The sequence below is a fragment of the Nelumbo lutea genome, chromosome 3 (assembly GCF_056320005.1).
Source record: "Nelumbo lutea isolate HS-2025 chromosome 3, American lotus-T2T, whole genome shotgun sequence".
NCBI lineage: Eukaryota > Viridiplantae > Streptophyta > Magnoliopsida > Proteales > Nelumbonaceae > Nelumbo > Nelumbo lutea.
Genome location: NC_142686.1, coordinates 112,585,904 through 112,605,010, shown reverse-complemented (window position 1 = coordinate 112,605,010; position 19,107 = coordinate 112,585,904). Strand labels below are relative to the sequence as shown.

Genomic DNA, 19,107 nt, shown 5'->3' with positions numbered 1-19,107 from the left:
CATCCAAGTATGCAATGATCCAATCATTTTGTAATTCACTAATTTGTACCATTCAAATTTAAATGAAATAAAATTCTTATTTTTCTTCCAATTTGTTATTTTATCATTCTTATTTTGATTTGGTTAATTTTTTTTTCATTTATGTGTTAAATAACTTAAATTTCTCATTTCTTAAAATTTTAAATAGTTTCCAATTACCAAAGTTCATATGAAAGTTAAATATTTTAGTTTTACAATTTTACTTAGAAAAGAAATCAAAATTAAAAAAAAACAAAAAAATGAAAAAATATAGTGCAGCTCGGTTCGGCCCAAGACCAATGCCTGCCCTTTGGCCCAAATTTTCCACCAGGGAGGAGAACATAGCTTGTTGCAGCCCGCCCCACTTTACACCTCCAGCCCCATGGTACAAAAACTAAGTAGTTTGCAACATGAGAGATAATCATGCCCCATCTTGCTCATTTTCATTCTTTGAGGAAACTCTTGCCTATAAAACTATTGCCATAGATGTTTACTTTTGCGAAAGCATTTTTACAAAAACACTTTTATAAAAGTATTAAAAGTATTTTTATGAATAAAGTGCTTTTATGAAAGCACTTTTAAAAAAGTATTTTTATAAAAGTACTTTTATAAAAAATACTTTTATGGAAGTGCTTTTACAAAAACACAGTACTTTTACAAAACATCTATGCCAACTCATAAACATTGATTATTGGATACCTACACTGGCGGTTAATGAATATCGCAAATTGTTTTATTTATTTTCTGAAAAAGTGTTTGATTCATAACAATATTTTCCCATTCTACCTATTTTTATCCATTCTTATCCATTTTAGAATTTCATCTTAGATAAAAATGAGAAAAATAAGAATTAAACCAAACATAGCTAAAGGTGCAACCTTACCATAGAAATTAGAAAATCGTCCCCACTTTCCACCTTTGGATTAAAAGGAACCAATGCATTATAGGAGACTCAATAATTTCTGCACATGATTTGATATTCTGAATGTCTCCTTACCGCTTTGTTTGTCCATTTATCTTTCAATTTACGAAAAGATAGAGGAAATGCATTCATTCCGGATGAAATGCAGCAGCTGCCTATTTCAAGGTGCACCGTTGTCCTCTACGGTCTACAACTGGGAGCAGTGATTTGACAAGCTATTCATTCGTACCGTATGGCGACATAAATGACTGTGAAGATGGTGTGAGCACGGTCATGTGAACACTGAACCCATACTGAAATGGGCAGTGTTTGATCAAGTTGGAAGCGGTTCTGTTAGGAACATATTCACATCAGATATCTATAAGTATAGCCAAGGGAAGATTCCCAAATTTCAATAAAAGGTGGATATTCATAATGCAAGGTTTTTAAAAACCACGATATAATGCTCACCAAGCTACTAAAACGTGGTTAACAGATCGACCTGCTATATCAAAATGAAGCAATGCATGTTCAGCCGTTTCTTTTGCTTTGCATGGTTTCAAGTATGGTAAATGTTTATAAGCACAATATGCTATATTAATATTTTTTCCCATTAAATATTATACTTCATACCCACGTTTTCTCCTCTTCATACTGTATTATACATAAATAACATGAAAAATGCCGGATCTCGTTTCATATTTTCAAAAGAAATGATAACACCCTGAAATGACAAAAGTGCAGCCAGTAATAACCTCTCAATTGGAATTAGAAATAATGGATTGGCCTAAGAAGCTAGAAGGGTTTGACTATTTGTATGTAACTAAGCTAAAAATGTTGAGAATGCTGATACTGAGATTGAGGATCAGCATGGTCGCACTATAAATTAATCTACTTGCAAGTACAGGACGGAGGATATGGTAGGGGATTAAGTAAAAGAGTGAGAATGAGATAAACTCAATTCATTACAGCAATACTAAACAAGACAATATAAAGCATATATGCTTCCTAAAATCATAGTATTGATTTAATTAGCCCTTGATCCCAATGCCAAGATCCAGAGCGGGTAGACAAAAATGATCTTGTTAGATGCTTATGTGGCATAACTCCCACATTAATAGGACCGATAGTTTGATATTGTTTAACCAGATTTTTTAATATGGGGATTCTTCCAATGAACTGTGATATTGTGAACTGCAATTTTCGCTCACAGATTGTCTTCATCTTTATCCAAGGAAGAAGATAGGAAACTCAATATAAAGCCATCAAGATCACCATCGAGAACAGAATCAGGATCAGAGACCTCATAGTTTGTTCTCAGATCCTTAACCATCTGATAAGGCTGCAAGAAACAGGAAAGCAGAAGAAACGCAGTTAGTGAGGTTTAAATTTTAAAATGTTAGCGGCTAAGAAAAAAAGGTGGTTACTGCCAAAGAACATACGTGGAGGACATAAGTCCGTATTTGATTGCCCCAGCTAATTTCGGTGAGGGATTGTGTATGCTGTGCATTCAACTGAGCCTGTCGAGCCATCTCAAGCTGGTCTAGCCGGGATTGAAGCACTGCCATTGCCATTGCCTTGTTTTGATGTTGTGATCTGTTTTAGCATGCAGGAAAGCAAAACTTATGGGCTGTAGTTGTAGAGAAGAAAATGGAGACATTTCTTTTCCAAACATCTAACAGTAACTTGTAAAGCTGCAGGCGAAAGCATATGTGACTTACGTGTACTGCATACCTTTCATTTTGACAAGTAGCAGTGACTCCTGTTGGAATATGCACTATTCTCACTGCACTTTCAGTTGTGTTAACATGCTGGCCACCTGCTCCTCCAGCACGAAACCGCTCAATTCGAAGATCAGATTCGTTAATCTGAAATCGGGATGAAACATCGCCCAAGATGGGAATAACAGCTACAGCAGCAAAAGATGTATGTCGTCGCTTTCCACTATCAAAAGGTGAAATTCTCACCAACCTGTGAACCCCAACTTCTGCTTTGGCATATCCAAATGCATATTCACCATCTAATTTGATTGTTGCACGCTAAAAATATATACTATCAGATATTTATTTCCATTTAGTGGTTCACAAAAATGTACTTGTACTAATTTCAGATCATTATAAAATAGTTACAGCATATCCAAGGTTATAACAAGTCAAATAGAACTGTATAAATATTATGTGCAACTTGACTAATATTTTCTTCACCCAAATATTTGGGGAATACGAGTATAACAAAAGTAATATTTCTGTGTTAAGTTATGCAATCAAATAATTATGTTTCAATTAATATCCTGCCAAAGCACTCACTGTCTGTAAATCATGAAAGCTAATGAGTGTCGAACATATTAAGACTCACACATCTTATCCAGTAGAGCACTTCCAAGAATCTTCTCCCATTACTCTTAACAGAAAAATATTTCAAAAGCTACAGGTAAGAAGACTAGGAGAAGGGCCAAGGAGAGAAGGGAAGAAATCAAGAAACAATATAGATCAACCCGAGGAAGAAGGGAAACAGCACAAGTATTTACATTGACATTTGCATACTGTTTATATAGGAATGATTTGTCTTGACGTCTTTATTTCTTGAAAACTGGTCAAGTATATTTTGTTACATGTCAAAATGCCTATATATATATTATATATTATTAACACCTATAAACAGGTGTATCGGGGACCAAAAGATATGATACGATACACCCCGATTGTATCGATACATTGAACCTTGGTTGTTAGCATGCAATGGGCTTGGGACCAAAAAACTGTCTGTTGAACATTTTTTTTTACACCCATAAATTGAACACAATAGAAGAAAGATAGTAGCTTCACATAGATAAATTAGAAAGATAAGAGACAGTTAGGGTTTAGAGATGGAGAGAAGAGGAAGAAGTGAGGGAGAAAGAGAAGGGTCCAATGTTATCATACCCGATCCCTCCAAACTCTTTTATTTCTTGTAGTAAGATGGAAGACAGAATTACAATAATGCCCTTACATATTTGAATGCTATACGATCTAGCCCCAAACATATGAATCCTAAAAATACCCTTACCTAAAGAATATGTTGTTTCTACACTCCCCTTCAAGTCGGGGCAAAGATATCTATCCTGCCCCACTTGGGAACAAGTTCTGTGAGTTGAACTTTGTTAACTCCTATATTGAGAATGTCTGCTAGTTGGGCCTATGAAGTTGTATAGGGAGTGCAAATATGACCATCCACAAACTTCTCACGAATAAAGCGGTGATCAAATTCAATATGCTCAGTGTGGTCATGTAGAAACAGGTTATGGCCAATACTAATGGCTGCGTTATTGTCACAGTACAAGCTCAAAGGACCAGTTGGCAAATTCCTAATTTACTAGGCAACAATTTCAACCACAATGCTTCACACACACCATGTGCAGATGTGCCATTGTTATAAATTCAGCTTTACACTTGACCTTGCAACCATGTTCTGCTTCTCACCAACCAACCAAATTACCTCCAACAAATGAACAATATCCTAAGGTAATTTCCTATTCCTGTATGTAATGGATCTAGCCTAGTCTGTCTGCATCAGTGTACACTTCAACCTGAAAATATCCATGATTAGAAAAAAGAATTCCTTTGTTTGGAGATGACTTCAGATATCTCAAGATTCCATGAGTAACCTCAAGATGTATGCTTCTAGGACCACGCATAAACTAGCTTACAACACTATCAGCGTAGGCAATATCAAGTCTAGAGTGAGATAAGTGAATCAACTTTCCAACCAGGCACCGAAACCTTACTACATCAATTTAAGGATAGCCAGCTTGATCCCCAAGGTGACGATTCTGATAAATTAGAGTTTCAGTAGGTTTAGATTCCATCATTCCAGTCCCCTTTGAGAAGATCAAAAGCATATTTTCTCTGGAAAATGAAGATATCTTTCTTTGATCTGCTGACTTCAATTTCAAGGAAATATCAAAGATCTCCTAAATCCTTGATCTCAAGTTCCTTCCCTAGGAAGGACTTTAGCTGTTAAATCTATTCCTGGCCATCCCCAATAACAATCCACATAAACCATGACAACCACAATACCCTTATCTCCCTGTTTACCAAAAAGAGTGAACAGCTTGCCTCTAGTTATACCCAATCTTCTTCATGGCACAATTAAACCTCTCAAACCAGGCTCTTGGAGATTGCATTAGACCATATAATGCTTTCTAAACCTACACACCTTGCCCTTGGCATTCAGTTTTCTAACCAACAAACCTTGCCATTGGCATTCAAGATGTTAACTCCAAGAGGAATGTCCATATATACTTCACGCAAATTTCCATGTAAGAAGGCATTTTTCACATCAAGTTGGAATAGGGGCCATCATTTGAGTGCAGCAATGGAGAGAAGCACTTCTATTGAGTTGGCAACTGGAGCAAAGCTTTTCTAATAATCTATACCTTGGGCTTATGTAACCCTTTGGCAACAAGTTATGCCTTATCCTTCTCCATAGAGCCATTTGGCTTATATTTAATTGTACATACCCACTTACACCCCATTGGACATTTTCCAAAAGGTAGGTAAAAGGAGGACAAGTAGAGATAGTACTTAGATCTGAAGGAGATAATACACTTATAACAACTCCTGATCACTTGGCTCTCCACCTTCCATAGGAACAGCAACAGGTGTACAGTGCACTATAGTAAAAAAAGGAGGGATGAACAGGAGTGGAAGATGGTAAGACAGGCACCCTCTCTTCCCCAAAGTGGCCCACCTCCCCCTGAAGAGAGGGCTCTTTGGCAACGAAGAAAGGTAGTAGACTCAAAAAAGGAGGCATCTATTGAAACAATTCATTCCCATGAAGTAGGACGATAGCACTTGTACCCCTTTTGAGATGCAAGATACCCCAAGAATATGCACTTGATATCCTTGGGATCAAGTTTAGCCAGTGAGGAGGAAGAAACATGAACATAACGAACACAACCAAACACCTATGGGGGGAATAGAAAATAGAGGCCACTAAGGAGAGAAAAGTCCAAATGAATGTTTGAAATTGGGACTCATAAAGGAATATGATTAATAAGAAAGGAAGACGTAAGAACAGCCTCAGATCTTAAGGTTTTAGGGACATTCATACCAAACATAAGAGCCCAGTCAACTTCTAAAGACATTCTTTCTTGCAACAACCCCATTCTGTTGAGGGATTTTTACACAGGTTGTTTGATGTTCTTTCCCATGTTCAACAAAATAAGCTTGAAGTTTAGCATCCATATACTCTCCTCCATTATCTGATCGAAGGACTTTAAAAGGCCTCTCAAACTAGGTATTCACAATGTTGCGAAAGTTCTTGAAAATCGTGTAGACTCCATCCTTAGTTTTCATCAAATAAACCCATGTGCACCAAAAAAAAATCATCCACAAAGGTAGCAAAATAATGATGACCAGATAAAGTTGTAGAAATAGGAATCCACACATCAAAATGAACAAAAGCAAAAGGAACTGAACTTCTTGTATTACTTCTAGGATAAGAATTTCTACAATGTTTTCCATTCAGAAGAATACTCTCTTGAATATCGTCATATACATATTTGCATTCAGAAGAATACTCTCATGGTTAGAAAAAAAAAGGTAAGGAAGTAAACCTTTATTCCAGCAATCTCACCGGGCATTTCGTCCACTACAGTTACTCCATATCCCCTGTGTTGAGCCCATGACTTATACATCTGCATGACCATGGCAGCCCAATCCATGCTCTCTGTACCCCCAGCTCCTGCTTGAACCTGCATCATGCACAAACAATGAATCAATATTTTAATTGGCACCAACTAACTTAAATTCTAAAAAACAGGCGTCATACACAAATTAACAATTGAAACTTAATTTGCATAAATATCTTCACAGTTATGACACTAATCCCCTTCCATTTTCAGGGAATATGTAGATTAAAATCAGGGCCATCTGGATAGAAAGTGTGTGTATGTGTGTATTAGACGCAATTTGTGGTCCAGGCAAACAGACAAATTCTCCTACCCATGAAGAATATTTGCAAAGTTTAGTGGAAGGAATTACCTCTATAAAACAAGAGCAAGAATCCTGCTCCCCAGATAACAAAGCTTGAAGCTCTTTCTCCTTTGTGCTTCTTCTCATCCTAAGTAAAGCTCTTATGGATTCCTATAGGAGAAGGGAACTTACATCAAGATGGGAAGTACCCATCATAAGATATTAAATCCAATTTGAGAACAAGAAATCAAATAAGTTATTGCAAACAAGACATAACACAAAACATGCAGAGGAACATATATTCCAACATGGATTATATGAGAACAAACATGCAGTACATTCACTTATTTCTCAATTTACAACAGAAATAGATGAAGACTCCATCCATTACTCAATAAAAAAATACATAAGACATAACACAAAACAATATTCTGTTTAAGCTTCATACTTGGATTCTAGTAAAGGGATCCACCAGATCACTTTCATGGGGCTCTAAACATATGCCTCGGTCAATCATGCTACATACACGGTCATTATCACCTCTTACCAAATGGATACTTCTCTGAGTTGGAAATGGACTATGTCTTATTTTATATTGTATTATTTTATTATATTGGCAGTATGCTTTTTGGATTCAGAAACTGTTTTGCACCTCTAGATAATAGTTTCGTTACAAACATGCTTCCTGGAGCAAACACTGAAAATTTATCCCACCTGTCAATGAATAGAAGACTCTACAAATTGATTTCAACGCAAATGATTTACGCGAAGTGTAAATTGTGTTTCACATTGAATTCCCATTGTCAATTCAGATCATATGACATAGATGTAAATTACATCTTTTGTGGGTGAAGATTCAACGTATATTGCTCACATAATTGTAATAGTAATTGGAGGTTTTCTGCTGAATCTCAATTGAGTTTGAATCATTTTAATATATTGCTAAATCCAAGGAAGAAACTGTCTAAATGTATAATATGTAGCAGATGGAATACATGCCTATAAGAAAAAGCAAGGGCCCACCGATTCCAACTCTCCATCGTTTTCTTCACGTGCAAGCTTCAGCATATCAATATGCTCGAACAATTCTTGCTCGAATCCATTTACCTCCTTCATCTTACCCATGAGGGAACCATGCTCGCGGCTTATCTTCCCAGCATGAACGGGGTCGTCCCAAAGGTCGGACCTATTCAGCTCTGCTGAGAGCATCTCCAACCTGATTACCATCTTCTTCCACTGTCACCATACAGGAAAAACTCAGATTTCACACCAAACCAGAATTGGTGAAAACATGGCCACAAACCTTACGAAATTTGAGAAGAATCGGCAACCACAAATTGGAAACAGAATGAGAAAAAACATAATAGCGGAACTTCTGTTCACTAAAACATAATAACGGACTTAGTAATTCCACCTGTAACCGCTTCTTGATTAGCTGAATCGATTGAGCGATGGCAGCGGCGTGACTCTTCCAATCACTTTCGCTTTCATCGAGTATCGTCCATCGGCGAGCAACAATATTATCGACTGTAAGGCCATCGGAGGTCTTAGGTTCAATAACGGCCTGAGAACTGAACCAGTGCACACCGCTTGGTGGAACGAAAAAGTGATGAAAACAAGCTAGTTTCTTTATGGTTTCAACCTCAAAAGAAGAAGAAAACCTCGAGAAACTCCGCAAAACCCTAAAACTAGAACCAATCACGGGCTGCGAATTGAGGTGTGAGATATTGGGAGGTTTATTGTGTGATTCTGAGAGCGAAGAGAACAGAAGTGAAACCAGGTAGGTCCGAATTGCAGGGTTTCGGAGATGTAAAGATCCATCTGTTGATCTTCTCATCGCAATAAAAGTCCCCATTTTTTACTAATAGGATCTTCCGCTAGAGGGAGAGCCGGAGAGCTCGGAAGGGTTTTAAAGCCTCGAAAAGTCTTCAGATCAAAAACTGGACTTTTTTTTTTTGGGGGGGGGGGAAACAGAGGAAAAAAAAAAAAAAAAAAACAGATCAAAAACTCGACTGCAGTTTGAAAACCTCATATTGAAATGAGAATGGGAAGGGTAGTTTAGTCATGTAATTTTTAGGGTATTTGCGTCATTGTAGACCAATCTCCTTTACATCAGAGCCCCTCTGGAGTCTGGATGTCTGATGTCGCCATTGTTTCAGCGTTTCGGGCAGCCTCTGAAGTCAGAAATGGTGGTAACGGCGAACTTGTCATTCTTACAGTGACCTACATCTACATGACCAACACACCACGCCTCCTCTCTAGTTCTTACCTATTCTTTCTACGGATCAAAAACCCCTTCAAACCCTCAACAGCCGTTCGATCTCTCTGCAACATATCTCCTCCTCCTAATCGAATAATGGCGTATAGGAGTCACCCCGATTCAGCAAAAGAGGGGGACCCAAATGGTGAAAACAAGACTGTAAATTATCCAATCCCTTTGTCTCCGCCATTGCCTGCGATTTCAAAGCAGATGGAGCTGGCTAGAGCCATGTCCGCGTCCTCAAAATCGAGTCTCTTTTCACTCTCCTTAAGCGATGTGCTGTTCGAAGACGAGTGGCTGATCGTCGTAAACAAACCCCAAGGGATTTACTGCGAAAGCGTATTGGCTTCAGTTCCTCGTCTTTGGAGCAATTCCACTGATTCCTCAACACTGAGTAGGATTTCCTTATAATTGCTTCCTTTATTGTATGTGGTTCAAAATTCAACTCCCCCTGTTACACTTACGGGTGTCTTTTGTTGATAGTTCAATACTTTGGTTAGCCAAAAATGTTTAAAAAGAAAAGATAGGAATTTGAATCAAATTTTTGTTTTACAGGAAATGAATCTAACCCACCGGAGCTCCATCTAGCCAATCGACTTGACCGCGACACTAGCGGTGTAATGGTCATAACCAAGTCACACAAGATAGCAGGAAAACTTGTGAAGGCATTCACAGACCACAAGGTTTCAAAAACGTACGTGGTTCTGTGCATTGGAGCTGCTCCAAAGTGGGAGACAATTAGCATAAAATCAGGCCATGGTAGATCTAAGTTTGGTGCATGGCGAGTCTATGCTGCATCAGATGTTGGTCGGACACTCCCTGGCGGTTCAGTGGTCAGAGACATGGCAACTTCATTTGAAGTTCTCTCAGTGAATGGGCAAGGGAACTTCAGAGAACCAACTAAACATACTATTAGTGAAGAAGAATTCCAACTTGTTGAAGAACGAGGCGTCAGTTTAAGCAACGATGATAAAAAGGATGAGATATTGATAAGAGCATATCCTAAGAACGGCAGAACGCATCAGATTCGTTTGCACTGTCAGTACCTCAGAATTCCAATAAGAGGGGATGTGAAATATGAAGGTGTCTATGAGTGGAGGGGGCAAATGTTTGATGGTCATGCCCTTCATGCAGAGAGCTTGTCATTCAATCATCCTGTCACTGGACTTCCAGTTGAAGTCAAGGCACCTCTGCCCCCGTGGGCAGAACAAGCATTTACAGCTGATGCTAGAGCCTCCCAATAGATTTTGCAGTGATGCTCTGCTAAATACCAGACGATTGGCATTGTTCACATCAGATATTGTTTTATGGATATCTGTCCAACTTTTATCCGGTTAGTAATCAACTGATTCAATGGGCTGAAATTGATTCAAAGATATATTACTTGATGGTTCTGGTTGATGCTTTTTCTTTTCTTTGTCACACTTATGTGTGAAAATACTCTTGCTTGAGCTCATTAATTGACTCATGTTGCACCACAAGAATATCTCTGAAATATGGTTCTTAATATGTGTACCTCCATTATCTGGCTTGACATCGTTTATTTAAGTTGTTTTTGTTATCTTCAGGATAAAGATATGAAAGCTATAGTCAAGGTGGTTGGTGGAATCTGCAGTCTGTGTCACATGGAAAGCTTCTATCGATGGCCAATTGGTCTGCATTCAATCTTCATTTCTGCTCTGGACAACTTGTTAGGTTCGTTTGCAGTCCTTCCACAGATCTAATATATCAGATCGGCTTATGTGTGATATGTATCTCTTCTTATATTTATATCAAAGTATGTAGGTTCTTTAAGCTACTGTAAATGATCAATTGGAATTTTAGAAGAGTTACAACTTACAAGTTGTTTCCCACATAACCAATTTGGTTCCAACTTCCACTCCTTCCACAATTGTTCCTACCAATTAATGAGATGCATCTCCAAGAAGCATTCGAAGAGTATATAGTCAAAGATCAGGGATGCACATATGAATTGGGGAAGGAGGAAATCTGCTCTAAAAGTTGACTAAAACAGATCCTGTAGGGCTACAAGAGAATGCAATTGACACATTGAGAGAAGGGTAACTTTCATTCAAACAAAAAAGGAAGGGATGTACATGAGAAGATGTACCAAAAAGGGCAAAAAACACAAAAAGAAGAATATTGGATGTTTTTCTTTCGTTTTTTTTTTTTTCTTTCTTTTCCTGCAAAAGAAGAATATTGGATGTTTCATTTCCTTTGAAACAAGTGCATTGTCAAATCCAAAAATTGATGTTGCATCATAGCCTAAAAAGGAAAGAGCCATGAGTAAGAATATATTGATACATTTTCATACTTAATTTAAAGAATAAACACTACACAAAACTTGTTTTACCATTGATAGAATTTTTTAGGCCATCATTGATATAATTGTGTTGGTGTGAAAACCTTGGCAGATGGATATAATTTACCAAATCCAACATTGTCCTGCATAGTAATGTTTTAAAGAAGACAAGCGCAGACTATAAACCTGAAACCCTAACTGCCCCTTAAAGAATGCCATATGAATCGGCATTTCGGAAACATTACTTATTAAAACTTAAAACCTTAAAAGAAAAAATGCAACATTGGTACAAATGACTGCTTAATAATAATTAGTTATCTAATGGTACCCATTCAGACATCAATCAATCTCTGCAGCTATGGCCACAATTGGGGATTACAGCAAATGAAAAATAATGCCCTAGCTTCCTCTCCTCTATAAGAAGCCTGCATAGTTATTCGCAAATTACAACATGATCAACAAAAATAACCATTCCTAAATCAAATCTGATAACTAAGCCCAGATTAAATAACACTTTAGATTCCTAAATATTTAAGTATATATAACAAACTGGTTTGCCTTAAATTTTGAGTTTAAACAGGCCAGGAGGCATGTATGGTGGATAATCTCCTTTTTAGCAAATTCACTACAAGATTGCTAAAGAAGAAGGGACATTAGCCCGTTACCCAAGAAGGGAGGATTCAATCAAGGCGTGATGGAGGTTTTCCATTAGCTGGAGGCAAGAATCGTAGTCCAGAACATAAGAGACATAAGCCTCTTTTAAGATGAGGAGGAAGAAAAAGAAGGAAGAGGAGGAGTTTTGGTTTTTTTTCTTGTTTATTTTTTATGAAAGGTTTTCTGTGTTAAGCAGATTGAGGATGCACAACACTAGCTAAAGGGGGGAGGAGTGAAGCCAAGGGAGTACAGGGGCAGAGCCCCCAGCCCAGACTTGAAGCTTTCAGCAAAATACTATGTGACCCTTCCAAGTTCTACAAAAGATTCGGTGAGTTGCTTACAAACTGGAGCTACCCCCACATACTCAGATTCATCCTATATTTCATGTTTCCCATTTGAAAAAGAAGATAGGCAATTGTTCAGTATGTGTTTGGTTCCGTTTATGTTTTTTCATTCAACGTTTGTATTTTATTTGTTTGTAAAACTGAGAAAGGTAATAATTATAACCGTTTATGACCATTAGGTGCCACTAGGCTTCATATTAGCGTAACAGTGAAAAAAATGCCTAACCGTTTGTGGAAGCTTTAAAAAATAACTTCTCCAAACAGTAGACGTGTACAAAAACCGATGTCCACTTTTGCCATTCTTAATGCGTACGGAAGAACAAGAGATGCAAACTGCTGAAGTGGCACCTAGGTAGCAGCATTTATTGAATAAACGCCCACAGAACCAAATACTCTCTCTGAGTAACAAGAACCAGAATTAGGGTAAAAGGGAACGGCAGAGAAAATAGAGAAGGAAATAGAAAACAGAGATCAATATCCCTTTTATTGCTTTCTCTAATCGTATTTATATAAGGCTATTTCCTGCCCACACATCCGACTATTACAACTCAGTAACTAACAGACCACCTAGCTACTTCAATTCATTACAAGAATGCTGTTATTTAAGTAGTGACTGTTACATTCCCCTCCCCGTAAGGGTGCCCTTGTCCTAAGGGTCAAATTTTGGAAAATGAGATTCTATAGACCAGTCCTCCCCATGTAGGGACAAATTGCTCCATTCAGCCAAAACCTGCACAATCGGAAAATTGCGTCTTTCAACCTATCACCTTTGTAGCACTGCTACGGACTCTACCTCGAAGTTTCCTTCCGAGTCCGTGAGAAGCAATGTGGGAGAAGTAACTGAGAGGGTGGTTTTGGCCATTTTTTATTTTAATTAATTTTTAATATTTTAATTTTTATTTGTTAGAATAGGCCATCCATTCGGATCAGATGGTCAAACCATCGACCCAAAAACCATCTATTTTCACTACAAGATTGCTAAAGAAGGGCCATTACCTACGAAGGGTGGATTCAACGGAGGCATGATGGAGGTATTCCATTAGCTTGGAGGCAAGAAGTATAGTTCAGCGCAAGAGACATAAGCCTCTTCTAAGTGGAGGGAGAAGAAAAAAGAGGAAGAGGAGGAATTTTTGTTTTGTTTTTTTTTTCTTGTTTATTTTTTATGAAAGGTTTTCCGAGTTAAGCAAAATGAAGATGCATAACACTAGCTAACGGGGAAGGGGGTGCGACCAAGGGTACAGGGGCCACTCTAGAGGCCCCAAACTTGCTTTTTTATTCTATGCCACCTAAGCATGTGTGAAGGGTATGCCATACACCCCTTGTACACTTAATGCAAAATGCATATGAGGCAATGTTTTAAAAAGCGACCCAGAATCGGAACCTTTCTGACCATCGGTTTCTAGGTCGATGGTTTGACCATCTAGTCCAAATGGATGGCATATTCTAACAAAAAAAAATTAAAATATTAAAAAATAATTAAAATAAAAAATGGCCAAAACCATTGAATGGGTCGAACGGTTTGACCACCCAGATCAACGGGTCATTAACCAATTCAACAGCTTTTGGCCAAGGACTAGGTTTGAGGTAAAACGGAACCAGTTGCCTAGACGGTTCTCGGGTCAAATGGTCCGACTGTTTAGGTCAATAGAGGTTCAAAAACCATGATTTGAGGTGTACGCCCCATAGGTAGGGGTGTCAATTGGACTAGATTTGGTCCAATCCAATCCAGTCCAATGAATATTTTGGATTGGTCCAATTAAATGTTTGAACCATCCAATTTGTTCAAATTCGCTTTGATTTAGATCCAAACCTGGTCCATTGACACCTAATATTGGCTTAATCCAACCCAATCCAATATAATTGTATTACGGGCGGACCAGGTCTAATCCAATCTAATAAATATTTTGCACCGGTCCAATCTAATATGTCTTGTTGGTCTGTCCAATCTATCCAAATTGATTTTGGACTGGATAGGGTCCAATCCAAAACCGGTCCATTAAGACCCTTACCCATAGGCATCAATGCCTCTAGTCTCTGGCATGCACATCAAGGCATTTTGAGGGCACCTTGCGTGGAGGTACATCTCCCACACCTTTTAAAATACTAATAAGCATACACGTGCTTTGCACGTGGGAATTCTAGATGATGATAATGATAGTAATAATGTATCAAAAAAGTTATATTAATATGTGTTGAAAATTAATTAGTTTTATGATGCTTTTCTAAGTAGATGTTTTATGTTAGTTGTTAGATAGGAGGTGGAGACCACAGTAGTTATGTGAATCAGAATTTTATTATGTTTTTTGAGTGTTATATATGTTGTTTTATGTTTTGTCGCTCTATAAGGGCATAGTTATCTTTGTACTATTCTATTATTTTAGTATAAATAATAAGTGAAGGGAGCGGCCAGATGATTGCTCTCTTTTCTTTCAACTTCTCTTCTTCTCCTTCTCTCTTCCTTCTCTCTTCAAGAAACTAGTTTCTTTCATATTTTTTTAATTCAGCAGATATCTACTTGGTATCAGAGCATTGGCTAGGGTTTCTGGAAGCATTCTCATGCAACCCTAGATCAGCCAACTGCATGAAGTAGTAAAGGGTTGATCGATCTGGTATAGATTGACCAGTTCTTGGAGTTTTTGGTGGGATCTAGACATCATAAAGGTGATCTACTATTTGGCATCAAAATCAGGAAGAATTGGAATACGGGGAAGAATCCCAAAAAAGTTGGACTCTTTGTTTTTTATCTGATCTTGGGCGCCCAAGTATTGTTAGTTTTCTTTTGATTTTCTGAAGAGGGCGATTTGGTTTTTGAAATTTTCTAGGCTTCTCGAAGTGATTGATTCACTTTTCTCTCTGTTGGGAGGCATGGAGAGGAGAGAGATTTCCCTCCAGGTAGGGTTTTCTTCTTCCGGAAGGGTTGGTTTCTGTGCATGTGGTATTAAATTATTTTTTAAAAGTCTTCAATCTATTTTTTTCTTATTGTTGAACTATTTGAAGTAAAATGGAGAGTTGGAATACCGAGATAAAATCTACTGGTACTGTGGAACTAGATGCTAGAGGTAGTAGTGATATTTTTGCGTCTGTGATCATTATTATAGTAAAACTTGATGGTACAAATTATTTGGAGTGGGCACAATTAGCTAAGATGGTTATTGGTGCCCATAGAAAATTAGGGTATCTCATTGGGGAGGAAAAGAAACCCGATACAAACTCTTCCCGATGGGTGCAAGAGAATTACATGGTAATGTCTTGGCTGTGTAATTCTATGTTACCTCATATTGCAAAAATTTTACCATGGGCTAATACTGCTAAGGAGATTTGAGATGGAGTGACTAAAACCTACTCTCATAAGCAAAATGAAGCCAAAGACTATTAGTTAAGAAATCAAGTGATAAATATGAAACAGGGAGAAAAACCTCTTGCTATGTATTTCTCCATGCTGAAAACCCTATGGTAGGAAATAGATCACTTAAAAACTGTGGTATGAAAAAGTGTAAATGATGCAGCAACTTATCACAAACCGGTAGGGAGGAATAGGGTTTTTGAGTTCTTGGCAGGGCTGAACCCTGAATTTGACATTGCTAGGTAGCATATTCTTTCTAGGGAGGGTGTGACACTCTCTCTGGCCTATGCTTTTATCTCTGGAGAAGAGAGTAGGAGGAATGTAATGCTGAGATAGCATGGAGTTGACTAGTCGGCTATGATTGGTACAATAAAACCTAAGCCGAATGGAGACAGGGGGAGTAGTGAGACTAGAAGGGAAGATAAGGACTTGGTGTGTGATTATTACAAGAAGCCTAAGAATACTAAGGACACTTGTTGGAACCTTCATCCAAATCTTATGCCTTCTCGGATAAGAAATAAGAAAGAAAATGCAAATGTAGCCACTACAGGATACTCTTCAGCCCCTCTCTCCCAAACTGATTGGTAATCCATTACAGTAGCAGCAGTGAGAACAGAATTGGAGAGGTTTGGACAACTTATGAGTAAGAAAGATTCACCCAGCTCTAACCTTCTAGATGAACAGCAAAATGCAGAAGCCAACTACACCACTTTGCACATACAAGTAGTTCATATGCAACTGCAAATCTTGCATCCACTTCAGGTAAGGAGGGACCTCCTTGGATTATAGACTCAGGAGCATCTGAGCATATGACTAATGCCCCTACCATTTTTAGTTCCTATCAATTGTGCTCTGGTAGAGACTTTGTCTCTACAGCAAATGGTCCACATATGCCCATTGCTGGGAATGGGACAGTTAGAGTGACCAATGATATAACTTTGTCCTCTATTTTACATGTCCCTAGACTTTATACCAATCTACTATTTGTGACCTTTCTTCCTAATATTTGTGTTTTGTAGGATCTGGAGTCAAAGAAGATGATTGGGAGTGGTCGTGAGATGAATGGAATCTACCTTCTGGATGAGATTTCGAGACATCAGGGCCATCATATTAGCAGCAACAGTAATAGTGGGTCAGAGTCAGTAAACCAGATTATGCTTTGGCACAATCGCTTGGGACATCTTTCTTTTATTTCTTTGAAATGTCTTTTCCCAAAATTGCTTAAGTCTATTCAATTATCTACTTTGAAGTGTGAGAGTTGTCAATTAGGAAAGCATTATAGACAATCTTTTAAACCAAGTAATAAAAGAAGTACTTCTGCTTTTAATATTGTTCACACTGATGTATGGAGGCCATATCAAATCCCTTTTGTGGGAGGATTCCGTTACTTTCTTTTGTTTGTGGATGATTATACACGATATTCTAGGATATATGTGATGAGATCACGTGATGAGGTTCATAACTTAGTATGACAATTCCATCAGATGGTTCTCACACAATTTGGAGTGAGAACTAAGGTTTTTTGATCAAATAATGCTAGATAGTACTTTGAGAAGGACCTAACCATGTGTCTCTTAGAACATGGTGTAGTTCATCAGAGGAGTTGTGCATATACACCGCAACAGAATGGAGTTGCTGAGAGCAAAAACAGACACATTGTGGAGGTGGCAAGGAGTCTTATGGTGTGTGCTTTAGTTCCTGTGCAGTTTTGGGGAGATGTAATTCTTATAGTTGTACATGTGATTAACCGTGTTCCTTCATGGACTTTGGGGTTTAAGGTGCCATTTAGCCTCATTTTTTCAAATGGAGAGATATTTAATATACCTCTGAGGGTTTTTGGTTGTGTTTCTTTTGTTCAAATTATTGGCCCTCATCACAAGAAATTGGATCCTAAGGCCAAGAAATGTGTTTTTCTTGGGTATGCTCAGAACCAAAAGGGATATTGTTGTTATGACCTAGTGTCGAACAGATTTGTCACTATGGATGTTACCTTTTTTGAATCCACATTCTTCTTCTCGAGTGGTTCTCCTTAGGGGGAGTTTTGGGGAAGAGAACTCACAATCTGTTCCTCTTCATGTTTCTGTGGTGCCTCTATCAGTTCAGCCAGCATCTACAACAGTTTAGCCACCACCTGCACCATTAGTTCAGCCAGCACCTGCACCTCCAATTTCATTACCTGAGCCACTATGGGCAGCCTCACAGCAATATCAGCGCCGGCAGATGATGGTTGACTCCACATATCCTCGACCCACACCACTCTCTGTAGTCCTTCTGAAACTCCAGATTCAGCAGATAAAGTTCCAGGTATTTCTCTTGAGCCTGAGCCTGTTATGTTTCTGATGATAATGTTTCTGTCCCTAATACCATTGTTGTAGCTGATCCCACTGACCTTGATCTTCCCATTGCACTTCGTAAGGGGAAGAGAAAGTGTACAGCCCACTGCATTTCACGCCATCTTTCCTATAGTGCCTTATCACCCTCCTACCGTGCTTTTCTTTCTTCCCTGGATTTTGTGTCTATACCTAAGAATGTTATTGAGGCTCTCTCCAAACCTGAGTGGAAAATAGCCATGCAAGATGAGATGGATGCTTTGGTCAAAAACCAAATTTGGGAAATAGTTGATCTCCCCCCAGACAAGGAGACAGTCGGATGTCGATGGATATTCACAGTGAAGTATAAGGCCGATGGCAAGATAGAGAGGTACAAGGCAAGGTTGGTAGCAAAAGGGTATACTCAGACCTATGGTGTTGATTATTTGGAAACTTTTGCACTAGTAGCTAAGATGAGTTCAGTTCGTATCCTTTTATCTCTAGTAGCCACCTATTCATGGCCCTTGTTCCAGCTTGATGTCAAAAATGATTTCCTCGATGGTGACTTACAAGAGGAGGTATATATGGACATTCCAACAGGCTTTTATGAAAATGTTGGTAAAGGAAAGGTGTGCATACTCATAAAATCTTTGTATGAACTGAAACAGTCACCTAGGGCTTGGTTTGACAGGTCCAAAGGGGCACTCATCCGTTTTGGATACACACAGATACAGTCTGATCACACCCTCTTTGTGAAGAGGAGAGATGCTTTGGTGTCAATTCCGATTGTGTATGTGGATGATATAGTGGTGATAGGAAATGATCTAGAGGAGATTGATGATCTCAAAAAATCATTGCAACAAGAATTTGAAATCAAAGATCTTGGTAAGCCCAAATAGTTCTTAGGGATTGAAGTTGCAAGATCCAAGCATGGGATCTTCATTTCACAGAGAAAATATGTACTTGACCTACTACGAGAGACTGGGAAGCTGGGGACCAAACCAGCAAACACTCCTATTGAT

General features: G+C 38.3%; 2 protein-coding genes across 8 annotated transcripts; one reads left to right on the top strand and one right to left on the bottom strand.

Moving 5' to 3' along the window:
• Positions 1-1,847: 1,847 nt before the first annotated feature.
• On the bottom strand, positions 1,848-8,903 carry LOC148867703 (Peptide chain release factor 2). 5 transcript variants are annotated; one of them, XR_016110010.1, is made up of 7 exons: positions 8,288-8,903; positions 7,897-8,109; positions 6,943-7,044; positions 6,516-6,653; positions 2,641-2,958; positions 2,362-2,515; positions 1,848-2,261 (listed from the first exon to the last, which is right to left on the bottom strand). XR_016110010.1 is itself a non-coding variant. In XM_088978561.1 (7 exons), exons 1-7 carry the CDS (start codon positions 8,726-8,728, stop codon positions 2,127-2,129), a joined length of 1,488 nt encoding a protein of 495 aa, XP_088834687.1. In that variant the 5' UTR covers positions 8,729-8,883; the 3' UTR covers positions 1,848-2,126. The 5 variants fall into 5 exon arrangements, 3 of the variants coding, with proteins under 3 accessions (XP_088834687.1, XP_088834689.1, XP_088834688.1); XR_016110011.1 differs by having other exon boundaries at positions 2,641-2,906; positions 6,536-6,653; positions 8,288-8,870; XM_088978561.1 differs by having other exon boundaries at positions 2,654-2,958; positions 8,288-8,883.
• On the top strand, positions 8,846-12,608 carry LOC148867702 (Pseudouridine synthase family protein). Of its 3 annotated transcripts, none has more exons than XM_088978567.1 (4): positions 8,846-9,527; positions 9,689-10,466; positions 10,702-10,828; positions 12,286-12,608. In XM_088978567.1, exons 1-2 carry the CDS (start codon positions 9,008-9,010, stop codon positions 10,375-10,377), a joined length of 1,209 nt encoding a protein of 402 aa, XP_088834693.1. In that variant the 5' UTR covers positions 8,846-9,007; the 3' UTR covers positions 10,378-10,466; positions 10,702-10,828; positions 12,286-12,608. The 3 variants fall into 3 exon arrangements, with proteins under 3 accessions (XP_088834693.1, XP_088834692.1, XP_088834690.1); XM_088978566.1 differs by having other exon boundaries at positions 12,016-12,608; XM_088978564.1 differs by lacking the exon at positions 12,286-12,608 and having other exon boundaries at positions 10,702-10,972.
• Positions 12,609-19,107: the final 6,499 nt, after the last annotated feature.